Source organism: Budorcas taxicolor, chromosome 8, assembly GCF_023091745.1.
Source record: "Budorcas taxicolor isolate Tak-1 chromosome 8, Takin1.1, whole genome shotgun sequence".
Taxonomy (NCBI): domain Eukaryota; kingdom Metazoa; phylum Chordata; class Mammalia; order Artiodactyla; family Bovidae; genus Budorcas; species Budorcas taxicolor.
This window is the reverse complement of record NC_068917.1, coordinates 3,657,666-3,676,029: the sequence shown is the minus strand read 5'-3', so window position 1 is coordinate 3,676,029 and position 18,364 is coordinate 3,657,666. Positions and strand designations below refer to the sequence as shown.

The 18,364-nt window shown below is 39.5% G+C and overlaps 1 protein-coding gene across 1 annotated transcript in view; it reads right to left on the bottom strand.

The window, feature by feature from the left end:
• Nucleotides 1-18,364, bottom strand: part of MFSD14B (major facilitator superfamily domain containing 14B) — a 117,617-nt gene continuing 99,253 nt past the window's right edge. The window contains exons 9-12 of the mRNA XM_052645011.1: nucleotides 5,680-5,792; nucleotides 4,133-4,230; nucleotides 2,234-2,376; nucleotides 1-1,532 (exon numbers count right to left, since the gene is read on the bottom strand). Of these exons, the coding sequence (XP_052500971.1) occupies nucleotides 1,281-1,532; nucleotides 2,234-2,376; nucleotides 4,133-4,230; nucleotides 5,680-5,792 (606 nt within the window). The 3' untranslated portion in view covers nucleotides 1-1,280. The remainder of the gene's footprint in view (nucleotides 1,533-2,233; nucleotides 2,377-4,132; nucleotides 4,231-5,679; nucleotides 5,793-18,364) is intronic.

The following is an 18,364-nucleotide window of genomic DNA, read 5'->3' as shown; positions in this document are numbered from 1 at the left end:
CCCATCAAAAAAAATTAAAACTCCTTATGATATAGCTACATATATTTCATACCTATAAAACTTTCAAAGGAGTGCTATGTTAAAGATGGGCCCTAGTTAATGCTCCACTTACTTGTGCAGCAAAACACACATAAATCTATAAAGTTTTCTTTGTCCATAAAACATCTTGAAAAGTTAGCAAGACACTTGTGAAACTGAGCTTCTTAAACCCATATTTTAGGAAGGGATTTGCTGCGCATATTCCTATGAGATTTAAAAGGCAGATAACAGATGAAAACAAAGACTGAAAACAAATGCCTACATATAACAGTTAAGGTAGGGATGTGATACAGTGAAAAGCAGGACACAGGATATGTGGGTGGGAGTAAATAGTAATAAAACATTACATGAGTCTAAACTTGGATATAAACTCCACTGGTATCCAGTTACTAACTCTCATCTGCACTTAGGAATGTTTACATTGTTGAAAACCTTCTTACAAGCACCCTCCAATTTCTATGTTGCCACCAGAATGCTTGATGTATGTTTTTCTTCTGTAAAATCACCATGGATCTAAACAAAACATTAGGTCCGGAATCTGAACTGCTAGTTCTTCATGATTTAGATTTATTAAAAAGTTTTCCTTCCTCTGGTAAAGGTATTAAGTAATACTAATCAGTATTGTTACTATCCAGAGGTGTATATGCTGAATTTCATTCTAGCCAAGAATAGGAAGCAGAGAAGGAAAGGAGAGTAAGACTAGATTTTTGCTGATTTTAGAACAAAGGCAACAGATCCCTGATACTGAGTGACTCCTGAAGCAGCCACTCACAAACGGTCACGGGATAAATGCACACAGTTCAGAGGAACAGGAGAGGAGAAAATATGGGATTTTTTATCTTAAATTTTGTCAGAGACAGCAGTTGTATTACAATCCTGCACCTTTTGAAAAGGACATGATTACTCCTACACTGACATTATTAAAGGAAAGCCATCATTTCTACCACAGATTCTGAGTTTCTGAATGTGGATCCCAGATAACTTTGAGAGTTGCATATTATTTGCAGAAAAGTATATTTCAAATCTTGTTTAGTTCTAATGTATAATGAAAAGGAAAAGAATGGTGGAAGAGGCACAGGAGGAGGAAGGGGAGGAAGACAGAGGGATGGAGGTGGTTACTTCTCAAACTCAGCCCTGAAGGGTGCTACTAGTATCTCTGTTCCAGCACCATGAAGTCTCCATGTGGTGTGGTTCCACCATGGCTCTCAGAGATGGCGTCCACAGAATCTTTTCTGCAGAATTTATAGCTCAGTGCTCTGATGCCCAGGCTCTTCGAGGGAAGAAAGCTCCCAGATGCTGCTGTCCTGCAGTAGTGGCTCAATGTCCTCATCACTGCCCCGTTCTGGAGTGTTGGCCAGGCTGCCACTGATACTGTTGCTGTGTTTTTGAATTCCACTGCCTTTACTGTACTCAGGGATGAATACAGCAACCAGGAAAGACATAAGAACTATACATGCCCCAAACAAAAATGGTGGGCCTGGGATGACAGCTCCCTGGTGGGTGTGGAAACAAATGAAGATGAAGAATTTGGTTAGCCTTTCAAACTAAAATTAGTACTGGATAAGCCAAAAAAAAAAAAAAAACCACCACTGAAAACTGAGTTATTTTCTCATTAGCAAATCTTCATTAACTGTCATGGGAAACTCTAACAAAGCCTGGTGTCTGGAATACAATGGAGGGCAACTAATCACTGCTTGGGTAACACTTTCTGACAGCTTAACCAATTATGTAAGCACAACTGTTTATCTCTAATCTTGCCCTGTGACCAGAGATCATGCAGTCTGTATACGTAAGAACATTAATTACAGTTTTATACAGAAATCTACATTAAACATAGATTGGAAGGAGGGAAGTAACAGCAAATAAAAGGTAGAAAAAGCACTTTAGCTCAATTTGTAGCTGGAAGTTTAGGTCATTTCATCCTTTATTTGGCCTCAGTTTCACCAGAGGACAGCATTCTGACCAGAGAAATTATGTAGGTGAAAACAGAATCTGAACAAAGGCAAGACAAATATTTTACGTAAGACATTATCACTGAAATGATCCTGCCCTAGTCCCAAGAAGCAATGAACACACACTACTGTCGAATACAATAGTAATATTATAAAAATAAGAACACTTGCCAAACTTAAGGTCACATGATTTTGTTCTAATCAGATACAATTGTTAAAAACTAGGCTTATTACCAAATTACCTGTAGGGCAGCATTGTTAGAAATCAATTCTGGTTCCAACTCAGTCAGTTCCACATGGAACATGTAGAATATGAAGCCATACAAGGCTGGCCCCAGTCCATTACAGAGTCCTCTTATTCCAGTTATGATACCCTGGGCAACTCCTAAATCAGAACAAAGAGAAGGGAGCCAGTTTTCTCAGAAAAGCATCTCAAGATTGGAGACTTAAGAGTCCTTTCTTTCAAACTATAAAATACTGATTAAGCTGGACTGAGTACCCATCATACTGATATCCATTCATTGTACAAATGTCTCCTTGTCCTTTCTATGCCCTTATAATGCTGTCCTCACTACCTGTCCTAAGATCTATAAGGATATGAAATGACACCGATGTTTCTAAAATCCCTATGAGGCTGAATTCCCCCTGAACAACAGATCTTCCTATAAACAGGGAATGATAAAATGAAAATTTTTAATACTCTCAATTTATAGGCAATTTCTATTTTTTTACGGATTGAGATTTTCCTCTTCTACTTATTTAATGGTGCTTTTACAGTAAAAATCTGTCCTTTGCATCTTGGATCCCTGCCCAAGTGTCAGTCACAGGGGTCCTGAACCTGTGTGCTTCTAGCACCTTCTGACAGATTCTGTTCCTCACGGTGATGGCTGTATTCCAAGTACACCTGTACTGAAAAATCCCAGAAGAGTCAATTTCTAGGTATCTCTGGTGTCTCATGTGGCAGGTAAAAAATTAGCTTGAATCATGAGATAGATGTTTCTCTAAGTCAAAAACGGTCAAATATAATTCAACCTAATATACTGTGTTCTAATAAGTTTATTTGCTGACATTTAGAAACATATGTATTAATACGTGTAAGCATAAAAGAAGCCAAAGCAAATTAATGCCCTGAGAGATAAGGTAAGAGTCTCTTAGAGCCCAGGCAATGCCCATCCTTCACAGATAGCTCATGCCTTTACTTCAACCACAGCATCTCCCAAGGATGCAGTCAGCTAAGTGACCATAACAGGATAACACACAGATTTGAAGTCTTCAAATGATAACTGCTATATTTAAAATAGATAACCAGCATGGATCTGTTGTTAAAAAAAATTAAAAAACAAAAGTAGATATGAATAAAATGGCTAATTTCCAATGTGAAAAAATAAGTGCAACCAATAAACTATCTTTTCCAGTCTAGTTTTTTTTTTTATTGAAACTTTTTAAAGAGCTCTAAGACATAATTTTTTTTTTCTAAAATTCACTATTTCCTGACTATTGTCAGGTAAACCATTAAGTGATGGAGAAGGAAAATAATTAATTTCAGCAGTAAGAAGTACCTGATAGGGAAGCCAGAGGCACAAGAAGGATGAGGAGTCTAGACATTTACAGTGCTACTCTACATAGTCATCTTACTTTTGTCTCTCACTCTGCATCCAAATATCAAGAACTATGCAGATTTATCTGTTCAAAGAATCATTTTCTAAACTGAGTAAATAGTGGACTTTGAGTGATTCCAAATTAAAGAAATTTCAGTGATTACAGTGATTAAATAAAGAACTCACTGTTTTACTAGCTAGTCTATCAATTATTTAACAGATATTTGTTAAAATATTTGAGTACAGTCTAGTAAATTCTGACAGTAACATAAAATAAGAGTCAAAAGAGGAATTAGATAGTTGTATTTCTAAGTATTCTGACTTACTGTGTCCAGATTTCAAAAATATGAGTATAAAATCAAAGCAGGAAGGAAAAGAGAATTTTCCTATTTGCCAAAGTAAAGAGGTATGATTGTTCAGCAGGGACCACACAGCTGTAACCTGTTTCTAGGCTGATGTGGAAAGAGGCTCAGAGATGCACATGCTTCTGGCAGGTACATCTCCACTGAGGGAAAGAAACAGTGAGGGGGACAGTGACCTCACCTTGCTGATTTGACTCTGCATTCTGAGAGACGAGGGTACTGACTGCTGGGAACGTAATGCTGGACACGGCGGCCACAATCCCTGCTGCCCACATCATCCTGCAATGACAGGTCAGGCTGTGGTCAGGAGGCAGGCCAGCCCCAGTGAGAGAGCTGTTCAGAGTACAAGCGGCAAAAGCACAAAATGCTTTCTGTTGTCTTACATTAAGTTGTATTTATTTTTTCCTCTTTGAAATTTTTTTTTTTAAACCTAGAACGTTACACAGTACACTGGTAATACTAATACTGATCACTTCATGAGCTGGGAAAGTTTCATTTCTTTATCTTACCTGTCAAAATATGTTTTTCTTACTGGTTTCTCTATTGCCATCTTTAAATGCAAGCTCAATGAAATTCAAAAGTATTTCTTGTTTCTGTAAATCCACATTTTTTCTCATCAATTTTCCACTTTTTTCTTTGTACTTTTCAAAGGCTCGCCTCCATACTGCCCTTAGGCTGCTCAGTTTCCTACCCTCAATAAAGTGTTGTGTGCAACCAACTGAGAAAAATGGAGACCTGGAGTTCAGGATGGCATCTTGCAGACTTCCAAGTCTGTTTCCTTTAGACCTTTGTCTCAATGAAAGGAACCTATGTTCCTTATGTGTGTGTTAGTATTAAGCGTGAGTGTGAGCAAAGTCCAGTGCCAATTGAGCTAAAAACCTGTTTGGCCAGACTGTCTTGCGGATGACAAGAATAACCTTACTTAAAAGGAAAAACCCTTTAGGTCGATAGAATCAGCTGTTGAACCAAAGTTAATAGGACTGAAATTAAGGTTTCCAAGAACAAGAAGAATCTACCACTAACCACCTAAAGCATTTCAGGTTCTAAACTATGTCATTCATTTCTGGTTGGAAAATAAGGACCAAGTCAAACATTTTAAATGAAGATATGAACTGTAGTATTTGGTAATAGGCACATAAGGAAACTTGCCACACAACAAACAGTACTCACTTCTTTTTATTTTTTCTTATTCCACAGGGCTTAATTTGACTTCCTTTCCTATTAACAGGAATCTAACTGTTAGAAGTAATCACTGCCTCTGGGTACAGAAGCTTTTGAAGGAGATCTTAGTGTTCATATAACTCACATACTTTATATTATAAAGATTATGTCACTGTCCAATGTCACTCAGCTAATTATAGTGGTAAATCCTGCCATAATCAGTCATTTTTCCTTGTTTTCTTGTTTTGTTTTTGACTATATGTGCTGTCACCAAAAAGTGATAAATGTGCTTAACAATTAGGCATAAAACTTTTTTGGAGGGTTGGAGAAAGAGATACATATATTTAGCTAAGTAACATCTCACTGAAAGCTTGCTGAGGTGAAGGCAATCTGTCTGAAGAATGCGGAATTATCTAGCGGTACCCTTCCTCAAACTAAGGCTATAGAGTTTCTGAAATTTTGAATACACTATGCTAGTAAAGTAACTCCTGCTTCTTTTGCATGAACACTCAACTAATTCAAGCTCGTCTAAAAAATCTGTCATGAGAATCTATTGGAGAAACTTACCATGCTTGAGATCCAAAACCATACCAGGCTAACTGGAACATCTGGAAGCCCAAACCAAGGAGAACAGTGTTCTTATTCCCTAATGATCTCATCAGGCTAGTAAGAAAGACTGTCTGCGAAGCAAAGGGGATAATCATTAGAAATATAAGCACAGAGATTTGATGCAAGCTCTGTAGAAAAGCCCATTAATGGTGACCAAGAACATCTAATTGCAGCCCACTTGACCTGACACCTTGGAAACCACACAGTACTGATGTAGCTTCAAAAGAAGTGAAGCTTCAAGGGCTTCCCAAACTGACTTGGGCTCAGGGCCTTCAGCCTCCTCCCCAAAAATCTGTTTATGTGTTGCTTGTTGCTGTTCAATCACGAACTCTTTGACCCCATGGACTGCAGTACATCAGGCTGCACTGTCCTCCACTATATCTCGGAGTTTGCTCAAACTCATGTCCATTGAGTCGTTGATGTCACTGAACCATCTCATCCTCTGTTGCCCCATTCTCCTCCTGCCTTCAATGTTTCCCAGCATCAGGGTCTTTTACAATGAGTTGGCTCTTTGTTATCAGGTGGCCAAAGTATTAGAATTTCAGCTTCACTCCTTCCAGTGAATATTCAGGGTTGATTTCCTTTAGGACTGACTGCTTTGACCTTCTTATAGTCCAATTGGTGGGAGTTAACAGTTTCACAAAGTTGGATTGATACAAATATGATTTTAACAAATATAAAATACATTAGTCACTCAGTCATCTCCAAGTCTTTGCAACCCCATGGACTATAGAACACCAGCCTCCTCTATCCATGGAATTCTTTAGGCAAGAATACCAGAGTGAGTTGCCATTCCCTTCTCCAGGGACTTTCCTAATCCAGAAATTGAACTCGAGTCTCCCACACTGCAGGCAGATTCTTTACTGTCTGAGCCACCACTCTGCTAAAAAAGTAGGTGAGATAGACTGAAAGGGGACAAGATAATGAATCTGGGCTAACTAACTAGAGTTAATATTAAAAAAAAATCATAAGCAACTTGAAAGTTTAACATAATTTACACTGACTGATATAGTTAAAAAGTAAAAGGCGTTTACCTGAATGTATTCCTATGAGGTATATCAGTTCTAGTATTTTGGGAAAACAATTTTGTGGCATTCTCATTTCTCTTCCAGATAGACTTATCACAGGAGAGTGTTTCACATGGCCTACCATGCTTTAAAACAGCATATAGCCCCTTCGTGGATCCTAGCCTTGTGATGAAGGGGCTTGCATAACTCAATGAAGCTATGAGCCATGCCCTGCAGGACCATCCATCACGGATGGATCATAGTGAAGAGTTCTGAGAGAATGTGGTCCACTGGAGGAGGGAATGGCAAACCTCTTCAGTGTTCTTGCCTGGAGAACCTCAAGAGCAGTATGAAAAGGCAAAAAGATATGACACCAGAAGATGAGCCTCCCAAGTCGGAAGGAATGCAATATGTTACTGGGGAAGATCAGAGGGCAATTATGAAGAGCTGCAGAAAGGATTAAGTGGGTTGGACAAAACAGGGATGACACTTAGCTGTGGATGTATCTGGGATCAAAGAAAAGTCTGATGCTGTAAAGAACAATACTGCATAGGAACCTGGAATGTTATGTTTATGAATCAAGTTGGACGTAGTCAAGCACAAGATGGAAGAGTGAACATTTTAGGAATCAGTAAACTAAAATGGACTGGAACGGGTGAATTTAATTCAGATGACCATTATATCTACTACTGTGGGCAAGAATCCCTTAGAAGAAATGGGTTAGCCCTTATAGTCAACAAACGAGTCCAAGACACAGTACTTGAGTGCAATCATAAAATCAATAAAATGATCTCAGTTCGTTTTCAAAGCAAACCATTCCAACATCACAATAATCCAAGTCTATGCCCCAACCACTAATGCTGAAGAAACTGGAATAAAATAGTACTCTGAAGACTCATAAGACCTTCTAGAACTAACACCCAAAAAAGATGTCCTTTTCATTATAGGGGACTGGAATGCAAAAGTAGGAAGTTAAGAGATATCTGGAATAACAGGCAAGTTTGGCCTTGGAGTACAAAATGAAGCAGGGCCAAAGCTAACAGACTTTTGCCAAAAGAACGCACTGGTCATAGCAAACACCCTCTTCCAACAATATAAGGGATGGCTCTACACATGGATTTCACCAAATAGTCAATACTGAAATCAGATTGATTATATTCTTTGCAGCCAAAGATGGAGAAGCTTTATACACTCAGCAAAAACAAGACCTGAAGCTGGCTGTGGCTCAGATCATCATCTCCTTATCGTAAAATTCAGGCTTAAACTGAAGAAAGTAGGGAAAACCACTGAGCCATTCAGGTAAGATCTAAATCAAATCCCTTATGATTATACAATGAAGACGATGAATAGATTCAGTAGATCTGATAGAGTAACTATAGAACTACGGATGGAGGTTTGTAACACGCTATAGGAGTCAATGACCAAAACCATCTCAAAAGAAAAAGAAATGCAAGAAGGCAAAGTGGTTGTCTGAGAAGGCTTTACAAATAGCTGAGGAAAGGAGAGAAGTGAAAGGCAAGGGAGAAAGGGAGAGATATACCCGAGTGAGTGCAGAAAATAGCAAGGAGAGATAAAAAGTCTTTGTCTCAGTAAATCAGCAAATTTGGAAGACTGAGCAGTGGTCACAGGACTAGAAAGGGTCAGTTTTCATTCCAATTCCAAAGAAGGGCAATGTCAAATAATGTTCAAACTACCATACAATTGCACTCATTTCACATGCTTGCAAAGTTATGCTTAAAATCCTTCAAGCGAGGCTTCAGCAGTACACGAACCAATAACTTCCAGATGTTCAAGCTGGGATCAGAAAAGGCAGAGGAATGAGAGATCAAATTGCCAATACTTGATGGATCATAGAGAAAGCAAAGGACTTCCAGAAAAACATATACTTCTGCTTTACTGACTATATTCTAAAGCCTTTGATTGTGTGGAAAACAGCAAACTGTGGAAAATTCTTAAAGAGATGGGAATACTAGATCACCTTACCTGTCTCCCAAGAAACCTGTATGCAAGTTAAGAAGCAAAGTAAGAATCGGACATGGAACAACTGACTGGTTCCAAATCAGGCAAGAAGTACCTGAACGCTGTATATTGTCACCCTGCTCATTTAATTTATATGCCAAGCATATCATGAGAAATGCTGAGATTGATGAATCACAAGCTGAAATCAAGACTGCTAGGAGAAATATCAACAACCTCAGATATGCAGATGATACCACTCTAGTGGTAAGAAAGCAAAGAGGGATTAAAGAGCCTCTTCATGAAAGTGAAAAAGTTGGCTTGAAACTCAACATTAAAAATCTAAGATCAAGCCATCCAGTCCCATCACTTCACAGCAAATAAAAGGTGAAAAAGTGGAAACAGTGACAGATTTTATTTTCTTGGGCTCCAAAATCACTGCGGACAGTGACTGTAGCCATGAAATTAAAACACACTTGCTCCTTGGAAGGAAAGCTATGACAACCCTAGACAGCATATTAAAAAGCAGAGACATCACTTTGCTGACAAAGGTCCATATAGTCAATGCTATGGTTTTTCTGTAGTCACATACGGATGTAAGTTGGGTCATAAAGAAGACTGGGCACTGAAAAATTGATGTTTTCAAATTTGGTGCTGGAGAAAACTCTTCAGAGTCTCTTGGACTGCAAGAAGATCAAACCAGTCAATCCTAAAGGAAATCAACCCTGGATACTCATTGGAAGGACCAATGTTGAGGTTGAAGCTCCAGTTGTTTGGGCACCTGATGGGAAGAGTGAACTCACTGGAAAAGATCCAGATGCTGGGAAGATTGAAGACAAAAGGAAAAGGGGGCTGCAGAGGATGAGATGATTAGATAGGATCACTGACTCAATGGACATGAATTTGATCAAGCTCTGGGCAATAGTGGAGGACAGAGGAGCTTGCATGCTGTAGTCCACGGGGTCATGAAAAGTTGGACATGACTAAGCAACTGAACAAGATAGCTATTTCAGGGAAACAGCCTCTCTGCAGTCCCATACAATATAGTGAATGTACCTAAGCATAAGAATGAATTAACTTGAAACACATATGCCCTGCTTCTTGTGGTCCTGTATTTATAAAAGATGAGGAAACGTTTAATTATTGTTGTTCAGTTGCCTAGTCATGTCAAACTCTGTAACCTCATGGACTGCGGCACACCAGCCTCCCTGTCCCTCACCATCTCCTGAAATTTGCCCAAGTTCATGTCCATTGTATTGGTGATGGCATCCAGCCATCCATCCTCTGAAGCCCTCTTTTAGTTCTGCCCTCAATTTCTCCCAAGGGCTTTTTCCAATGAGTCTGCTGTCCACATCAGGTAACCAAATACTGGAGTTTCAGCTTCAGGACCAGTTCTTCCGAAGAGGATTCAGGGTTGATTTCCCTTAAGATTGACTGGTTTGATTTCCTTGCTGTCCAAGGGACTCTCAGGAGTCTTTTTCAGCACCACAGTTCAAAGGCATCAGTCATTTGGTGCTCTGTCTTCTTTATGGTCTAGCTCTCACAACTGTACGTGATCACTGGGAAGGCCATAGCCTTGACTATATGGACCTTTGTCAGCAGGGTGATGTCTCTGCTTTTCAATACACCATCTAGGTTTGTCACCGCTTTCCTGCCAAGAAGCAAATGACTTCTGATTTCATGGCTGCAGTCACCATCTGCAGTGATTTTAGAGCCCAGGAAGAGGAAATCTCTCACTACTTCCACCTTTTCTCCCTCTAATTGCCATGAAGTAATTACATATAATCCTAATGTACTGACTTACCATATTTCTTCAGTTTTGTGGATAGCAAAAGTTGTAATATTTACAAATTTTCACTTGTTTTTCCCTTTCACTATTTTTCAGTATTAAAATAATATTGAAACATTCTTCTGGTTAATTTCAGAATAGTGGAGAAAGACTGTGGTTGGTGGCTGTATAAGCAAATTTTTACGTGCCAAACCTATGCGTTAGGGGTAACCACACATATTCTAAAAAGCACTAAAAATTTTATTAAATTCTAAAAGGAACAAGAAGGTGGAGGAGTAGGTGGATGTGGAGTACATCTCTCTCCAAGGATACATCAGGAATATACCTTCAGACACAGAAGTACTTGCAGAACACTGGCTGAGAGCAGACAGGAGTATCTGACCAATGGAAAAGAATATACAGAACCACACAGAACTCAGTAGGATGAAGGAACTAGGGGGAAAAACAGGAGTGTTAGTAGGACCGGACCTGCCCTCGGCAGGCTGGGAACTGAAACAGGGATCCGGGCGATTTGCATCAGGGCAATTGGCTGGGTCAGAGGAGAAACACTTAAGGCTGAGAGTGAAGCAGTTGATCTGTGGCAGCCTAAATGGAATGAGAATCAGACTGTCCTTGCCGCAGCCATACATACCCCAGACAGGGAAACTGGTCCCCTGGAAGGCGCAGCAGCTTGCAGCTGGAGTTTAGGAATTGTGGGGCAATCCCAGGGTGAGGGCTGCTGTTGACGGCAGAGACACAGGCTGAGGGGCCGTGAGGGAGGAGTCTGTGGTGAGAAATGCCTGTGGAGGAAAGCCAGGCAGCCATGGAATGCAAGGCAATACTGCTGAGTTACACCTAGAGGGTGGAGCCATCACCATAGCCCTCTCTCCTCACATGCCAGCATCAGCACAGAACAACAGGGAGCCTGGCCCATCAAGTGCCTGATGCGCTGAACTACAGAGTTGGACCCCACCCAGTGTGCTCCTTTGAGTGACTGATGCACCGAAATACAGAGTAGGACCCCACCCAGGGGGCCCCTCGATGTGCCTGACATGCAGATCTACAGAGTAGGACCCCACCCAGGGGGCCCCTCTATGTGCCTGACGTGTAGAACAACAGAAAATGACCCTATGCAAGGGAGTCCTCTAAGTTCATGAATGAATGAAGCCACAGAGAAAGAATATCTAAAGAGGTCTTCTGACCACCAGCTACCAGACGCTTGAAAAAAGACTCTGATAGGGCCATAACTCCTGTGGCTGAGGCAGTCCATGTCCTTGCACACTTGGTGCTGCCAAGGTCTGCGGGACCTAAGCAGATGAGCCACTTTCATGCTCAACCCTCAATGGGCAGAGCTGCCACAGGAAAAAAAAGTCTTGCATCTATGAACATTGCTTTGGTTGTGTCCAATTCTTTATGACCCTGTGGACTGTGGGTTGCCAGGCTTCTCTGTCAGGGGGGTTCTCCCAGTGAGAATACTGGAGTATATTGGCCTATACTGGTTGTTATACCTTTCTAGAACACTATATTCCTGCTGCCCTACACACCAACTTCCCAACTACTTGGTGATGCCAGAGCCCCTAAGACCCAAGCAGCTGCACCACCTCCATGCCTGGCCCTCACAGGGGCAAACCCCAGCCCTCCAGGGCAGCCTCATGAGCAAACCCCAGCGGAAGACCCACATGCAGTGGTGGAAATAAAACCACAATTGAAACCCAGGAGGAAGTGTGTCTAAGGCAGAAGACCAAAAACCTTCCAACCAGCTGTATAAGCTGCAGATTCAGTCCACATGATTCAGTAGGCAGATTCTGTGCCTATGGAATATAAAAAAGGTCATTGAGAGCTCCCACAAAAGAAAACGCACTAGTTCTGACAGCTGTGAACATCTGAAGCAAGAACACACAGGAGTAGGACCAAATGAGAGTCTGAGTTGCCCTACAGCAGATTCAGAGACCAGAGCAATGTTGAGGGCATCTTGGAGAGGTGAGGTGAACTGTGACTCCCAGAGAGGGAAAGGATGCTAACAGCAGATACTCAATGAAGACATTTATTATTCCTATATTTGATTAGCTCTGTAGTTTCTTTTGGATTCTGCCCTGGCCCCCGCCCCCTAACCCGCGTTTTTCCTCCCTCTACTGTAGTTGTCAGTTTTACTAGCACTATGAAATCTAGTTAAGCTTTTGAGTTTTTTTTTTTTTTCAATCACAATGACACTTTTTTTTATTGCTGTTATAAACCTCTGGGTCTACATTGCCTTTTGCAGTTTTGTGGTGTTTTCTTTTCTTCCTCTTTTTGTAATTTTAGTTTAAAAATTTTTTAAACCTATTACTTTTCTACATTTATTCCTTTGTTTGCCTTTCCTACTGTTCTTTTCCCCTTGAACTTAATCTTTAATATATATATAAATCTTTTTTATCTACTTCTATTTAACTTTGCATTTCTATTCTTTCTTTCCTTTCTTTACCTCACCATATTTGTTAGTTTTATTCTCATTGTTTTATTCCCCAGTTGCTACCTTGCTTTAGTTTTGTTGTCCAGTTTGTGCTTTAGTTAGTTTTGTTCTAAACTGGTAGATATCTATCATTTTTGGTTTCCTTTGTTCACCAGGTCAATCTATTATACTTTATTTCTACTGGAATGTTTTGATTTTGCTTATGCATGTATATGTATATTCCATTATGTTAACTAATCTTTGCTTGATTTTGTAACTGGAATCTGCGTGGGGTTCATCTTTGGTTTATCATTTTTGGTATTTGTTTTAATATCATTTAGCAACATAAAAAAACAACCTATGGAATCTCTGTTCCTGGCCAGAGATCAAGCCCTGCGCCTTCAGAGTGGGACCACTGACCCCAAGACCCTAGACTACCAGAGAACTCCTAACCCTAGGGAGTATCACACAGTGAGAGTTCCCACAAAGGAGACAACCTAAGGACGAGACCTGGCATCACCCAACCAGCAGTAGTACCCTGTGCAGGACGCCAGATCCAAAAAATAAGCAAAATAATACAAGCCCAGTCATCAGTAGACAGGAGTACCCCCTCACTCAGCCTCGCCCATCAGGAAAAACAAACAGCACAAATCTCATCCTACACAAAGCTAAAACAAACCACTGGACCAACCTTAGGAGGGCAGAAACCAAAACTAAGAAAGAATTCAACCTTGAAGCCTGGGAAAAGGAGACCTCAAACACAATATGTTTTTTTAAAAAAAATGAAACGGTAGAGAAATACTGCACAGATGAAGGAACAAACTAGAAACACAGAAGTCCAAATAAATGAAGAGGAAATAGGCAACCTACCTGAAAAAGAATTCACAATAATGATAGTAAACATGATCAAAAACCTTGAAAACAGAATGGAGAAAATGGATGAATCAATTAACGAAGACCTAGAAGAATTAAAGAATAAACATACAGAGACAAACTATGCAATTACTCAAATTAAAAACACTTTAGAAGGAATCAATAGCAGAATATCTGGAGTAGAAAAATGGATCAGGGAGCTGGAAGATAAACTTGTGGAAATAACTTCTGAAGAGCAGAATAAAGTAAAAAGAATGAAAAGAACTGAGGATAGTCTCAGAAACTTCTGGGAAAATATCAAACGCACCAGCATTCAAATAATAGGAGTCCCAGAAGAAGAGAAAAATAAACGGGATGAGAAAATTTTTGAAGAGACTACATTGGAAAATTTCCCCAACATGGAAAAGGAAATAGCCAATCAAATTCAAGAAGAGGTGCAAAGAGTCCTACACAAGGAGAAACACACCTAGACACATACTAATCAAACTAAAAATGATTAAACACAAGGAAAGAATATTAAAAGCAGCAAGGGAAAAGCAACAAGTAACACAGAAGTGAAACCCCATATGTTTTAGCAGCTGAACTATCAGCAGAAACTTTGCAGCCCAGAAGAGAATGGCAGGATATATTTAAAGTACTAAGAAGGACCATTCAGGTATGACCTAAATCAAATTCCTTATGACTATAATGTGGAAGTGAGAAATAGATTTAAGGGATTAGATATGATAGACAAGAGTGCCTAATGAACTATGGATGGAGGTTGGTGACATTGTACAGGAGACAGGAATCAAGAACAACCCTAAGAAAAAGAAATGTAAAAAAGCAAAATGACTGTCTGAGGCGGCCTTACAAACTGTGAAAAGAAGGGAAGCAAAAAGCAAAGGACAAAAGGAAAGATATACCCATTTGAACGCAGAGTTCCAAAGAATAGCAAAGAGAGATAAGAAAGCCTTCCTCAGCCATCAGTGCAAAGAAATAGAGGAAAACAATAGAATGGGAAAGACTAGAGATCTCTTCAAGAAAATTAGAGATACCAAGGGAACATTTCATGCAAAGATGGGCTCGATAAAGGACAGAAATGGTAGGGACCTAACAGAAGCAGAAGATATTAGAGGTGGCAAGAATACACGGAAGAACTGTACAAAAAAGATGTTCACGACCCAGATAATCACAATTGTGTGATCACTCACCTAGAGCCAGACATCCTGGAATGTGAAGTCAAATGGGCCTTAGGAAGCATCACTATGAAGAGAGGTAGTGGAGGTGACGGAATTCCAGTTGAGCTGTTTCAAATCCTGAAAGATGATGCTGTGAAAGTGCTGCACTCATTATGCCAGCAAATTTGGAAAACTCAGCAGTGGCCACAGGACTGGAAAAGGTCAGTTTTCATTCCAATCCCAAAGAAAGGCAATGCCAAAGAATGCTGAAACTACCACACAATTGCACTCATGTCACACGCTAGTAAAGTTATGCTCAAAATTCTCCAAGCCAGGCTTCAGCAATACATGAGCTGTGAACTTCCAGATGTTCAAACTGGTTTTAGAAAAGGCAGAGGAACCAGAGATCAAATTGCCAACATCCGCTGGGTCATTGAAAAAGCAAGAGAGTTCCAGAAAAACATCTATTTCTGCTTTATTGCCTAATACGTCAAGGCTGTATATTGTCACCCTACTTATTTAACTTATATGCAGAGTACATCATGAGAAATGCTGGGCTGGATGAAGCACAAGCTGGAATCAAGATTGCCAGGAGAAATATAAAAAACCTCGGACATGCAGATGACACCACTCTTATGGCAGAAAGTGAAGAAGAACTAAAGAGCCTCTTGATGAAAGTGAAAGAGGAGAGTGAAAAAGTTGGCTTAAAGCTCAACATTCAGAAAACGAAGATCATGGCATCTGGTCCCATCACTTCATGGCAAATAGATGGGGAAACAGTGGAAACAGTGGCTGACTTTATTTTTCTGGGCTCCCAAATCACTGCAAATGGTGACTGCAGCCATGACATTAAAAGATGCTTACTCCTTGGAAGGAAAGTTATGACCAACCTAGACAGCATATTAAAAAGCAGAGACATTACTTTGCCAACAAATGTCCATCTAGTCAAGCCTATAGTTTTTCCAGTGGTCATGTATGGATCTGAGAGTTGGACTATAATGAAAGCTGAGTGCCGAAGATGTGATGCTTTTGAACCATGGTGTGGCGATCCAACCAGTCCAACCTAAAGGAGATCAGTCCTGGTGTTCATTGGAAGGACTGATGTTGAAGCTGAAATTACAATACTTTGGTCACCTGATGCGAAGAGCTGACTCATTTGAAAAGACCCTGACGCTCGGAAAGTTTGGGGGCAGGAGAAGAAGGGGACGACAGAGGCTGAGATGGTTGGATTTCATCACTGACTCAGTGGACATGGGTTTGGGTGGACTCCGGGAGTTGCTGATGGACAGGGAGGCCTGGCACACTGTGGTCATAGGGTCGCAAAGAGTCAGACACGACTGAGTGACTGAGCTGAACTGAACAGAACTGAACTGAAGAAGGAAAAATCTACAACCAAGATCACTCTGTCTGGTAAGGATCTCATTCGTAAAGATGGAGAAATCAAAAGCTTTTTCAGACAAGTAAAAGTTAAGAGAATTCAGTACCACCAAACCAGCTTTACAACATATATTAAACATATATAGTCAGAAAATATAAGAGAAGAAAAGGATCCACAAAAACAAACCCCAAAGAATTAAGAAAATGGCAATAGGAACATATATATCAACAATTACTTTAAAAGTAAATGGATTAAACACTTCAACCAAAAGACACAGACTGGCTGAATAGATATAAAAACAAGACCCAAATATATGCTGTCTACAAGAAACCCACTTCAGACCTAAAGCCACATATAGACTGAAAGTGAGAGGATGGAAAAATATATTCCAGACAAATGTAAAACAAAAGAAAGCTGGAGCAGCAATTCTTATATAAGACAAAGCAGTCCTTAAAGAGTATTCTCCAGGGTAGACTACACTTCAGGTCACAAATCAAACCTCAGTAAATTTAAGAAAACTAAAATCATATCAAGTGTCTTCTCCGACCACAATGCTATGAGACTACATTTCAATTACATGAAAAATACTGTAAAAAACACAAACACATGGAGATTAAACAATACATTTGTAAATAAGCAACAGTTTATTAAAGAAATCAAAAGGGAAGTCAAAACATTCATAGAAACAAACGACAAAGAAAACACAACAACTCAAAACCTATGGGATGCAGCAAGAGCAGTTGTAAGAGCAAAGTTTATAGCAACACAATCCTACCTCAAGAAACAAAAACATCGTATAGACAACCTAATGCTACACCTAAAGCAGCTGGGACAGAACGACAACAACAGCAAAAATCCCCCAAAAGTAGCAGAAGGAAAGAAACAATAAAGGTCAGAGCACAAGTAAATGAAAAAGAAATGAAAGAAACAGTAGTAATGATTAATAAGACTTAAAGCTGGTTCTATGAGAAGATAAAGTTGACAAACCTTTAGCTAGACTCATCAAAAACAAAAGAGAAGAATCAAATAAACAAAATTAGAAATGAAAAAGGAGAGGTTACAACAGAAAATGCAGAAATACAAAGGACCGTAAGAGACTATTATGAACAAATATATATGGCAATAAAATGGATAACCTGGAAGAAATGGACAGATTCTTAGAAGAGTTCAATCTTCCAAGAATGCACCAGAAAGAAAGAAATTATGAACAACCCAATTACAAGCACTGAAATTGAAACTGTGATCAAAAATCTCCCAAAAAACAAAAGCCTAGGACCAGATGGCCTCACAGGTGAATTGCCACAAGTGTTAAAGAGCTAATGCCTATTCTTCTAAACCTTTTTCAAAAAATTCCAGAGGAAGGTACACTTCCAAACTCATTCTTCAAGGCCACCATCACCCTAATAACAAAACCAGACAAAGACAACACACAAAAAAGAAAACTATAGGCCAATATCACTGATGAACATAGATGCAAAAATCCTCAATAAAATTCTTCCAAACAGAATTCAAGAACACATTAAAAAGCTCATACACCATGATCAAGTTGGGTTTATTCCACAGATGCAAGGATTCTTCAATATATGAATATCCATCAATGTGACACACCATATTAACGAATTGAAAGATTAAAAACCATATGATCATCTCAATAGATGCAGAAAAAGTATTTGACAAAATTCAGCACCGATTTATGATTAAAATTCTTCAAAAAAAACGAGCATAGAAGGAACCTACCACAATATATTAAAGGCTATATATGATAAACCCACAGCAAACATGATTCTCAATGGTGAAAAACTGAAAGCATTCCCATAATATCAGGAACAAGAAAAGGGTGTCCGTCCACTCTCACCACTATTATTCATATTTTTTAAGCCTTAGGAACAGCAATCAGAGGAGAAAAAGGAATAAAAGAAATCCAGGTTGGAAAAGAAGAAGTAAAGCTCTCACTGTTTGCAAATGACATGATAGTATACATAGAAAACCCTAAAGATACTATCAGGAAATTACTAGAGCTAAACAGTGCATTTAGCAAAGTTTCAGGAAACAAAGTCAATACAATAAAATCACTTG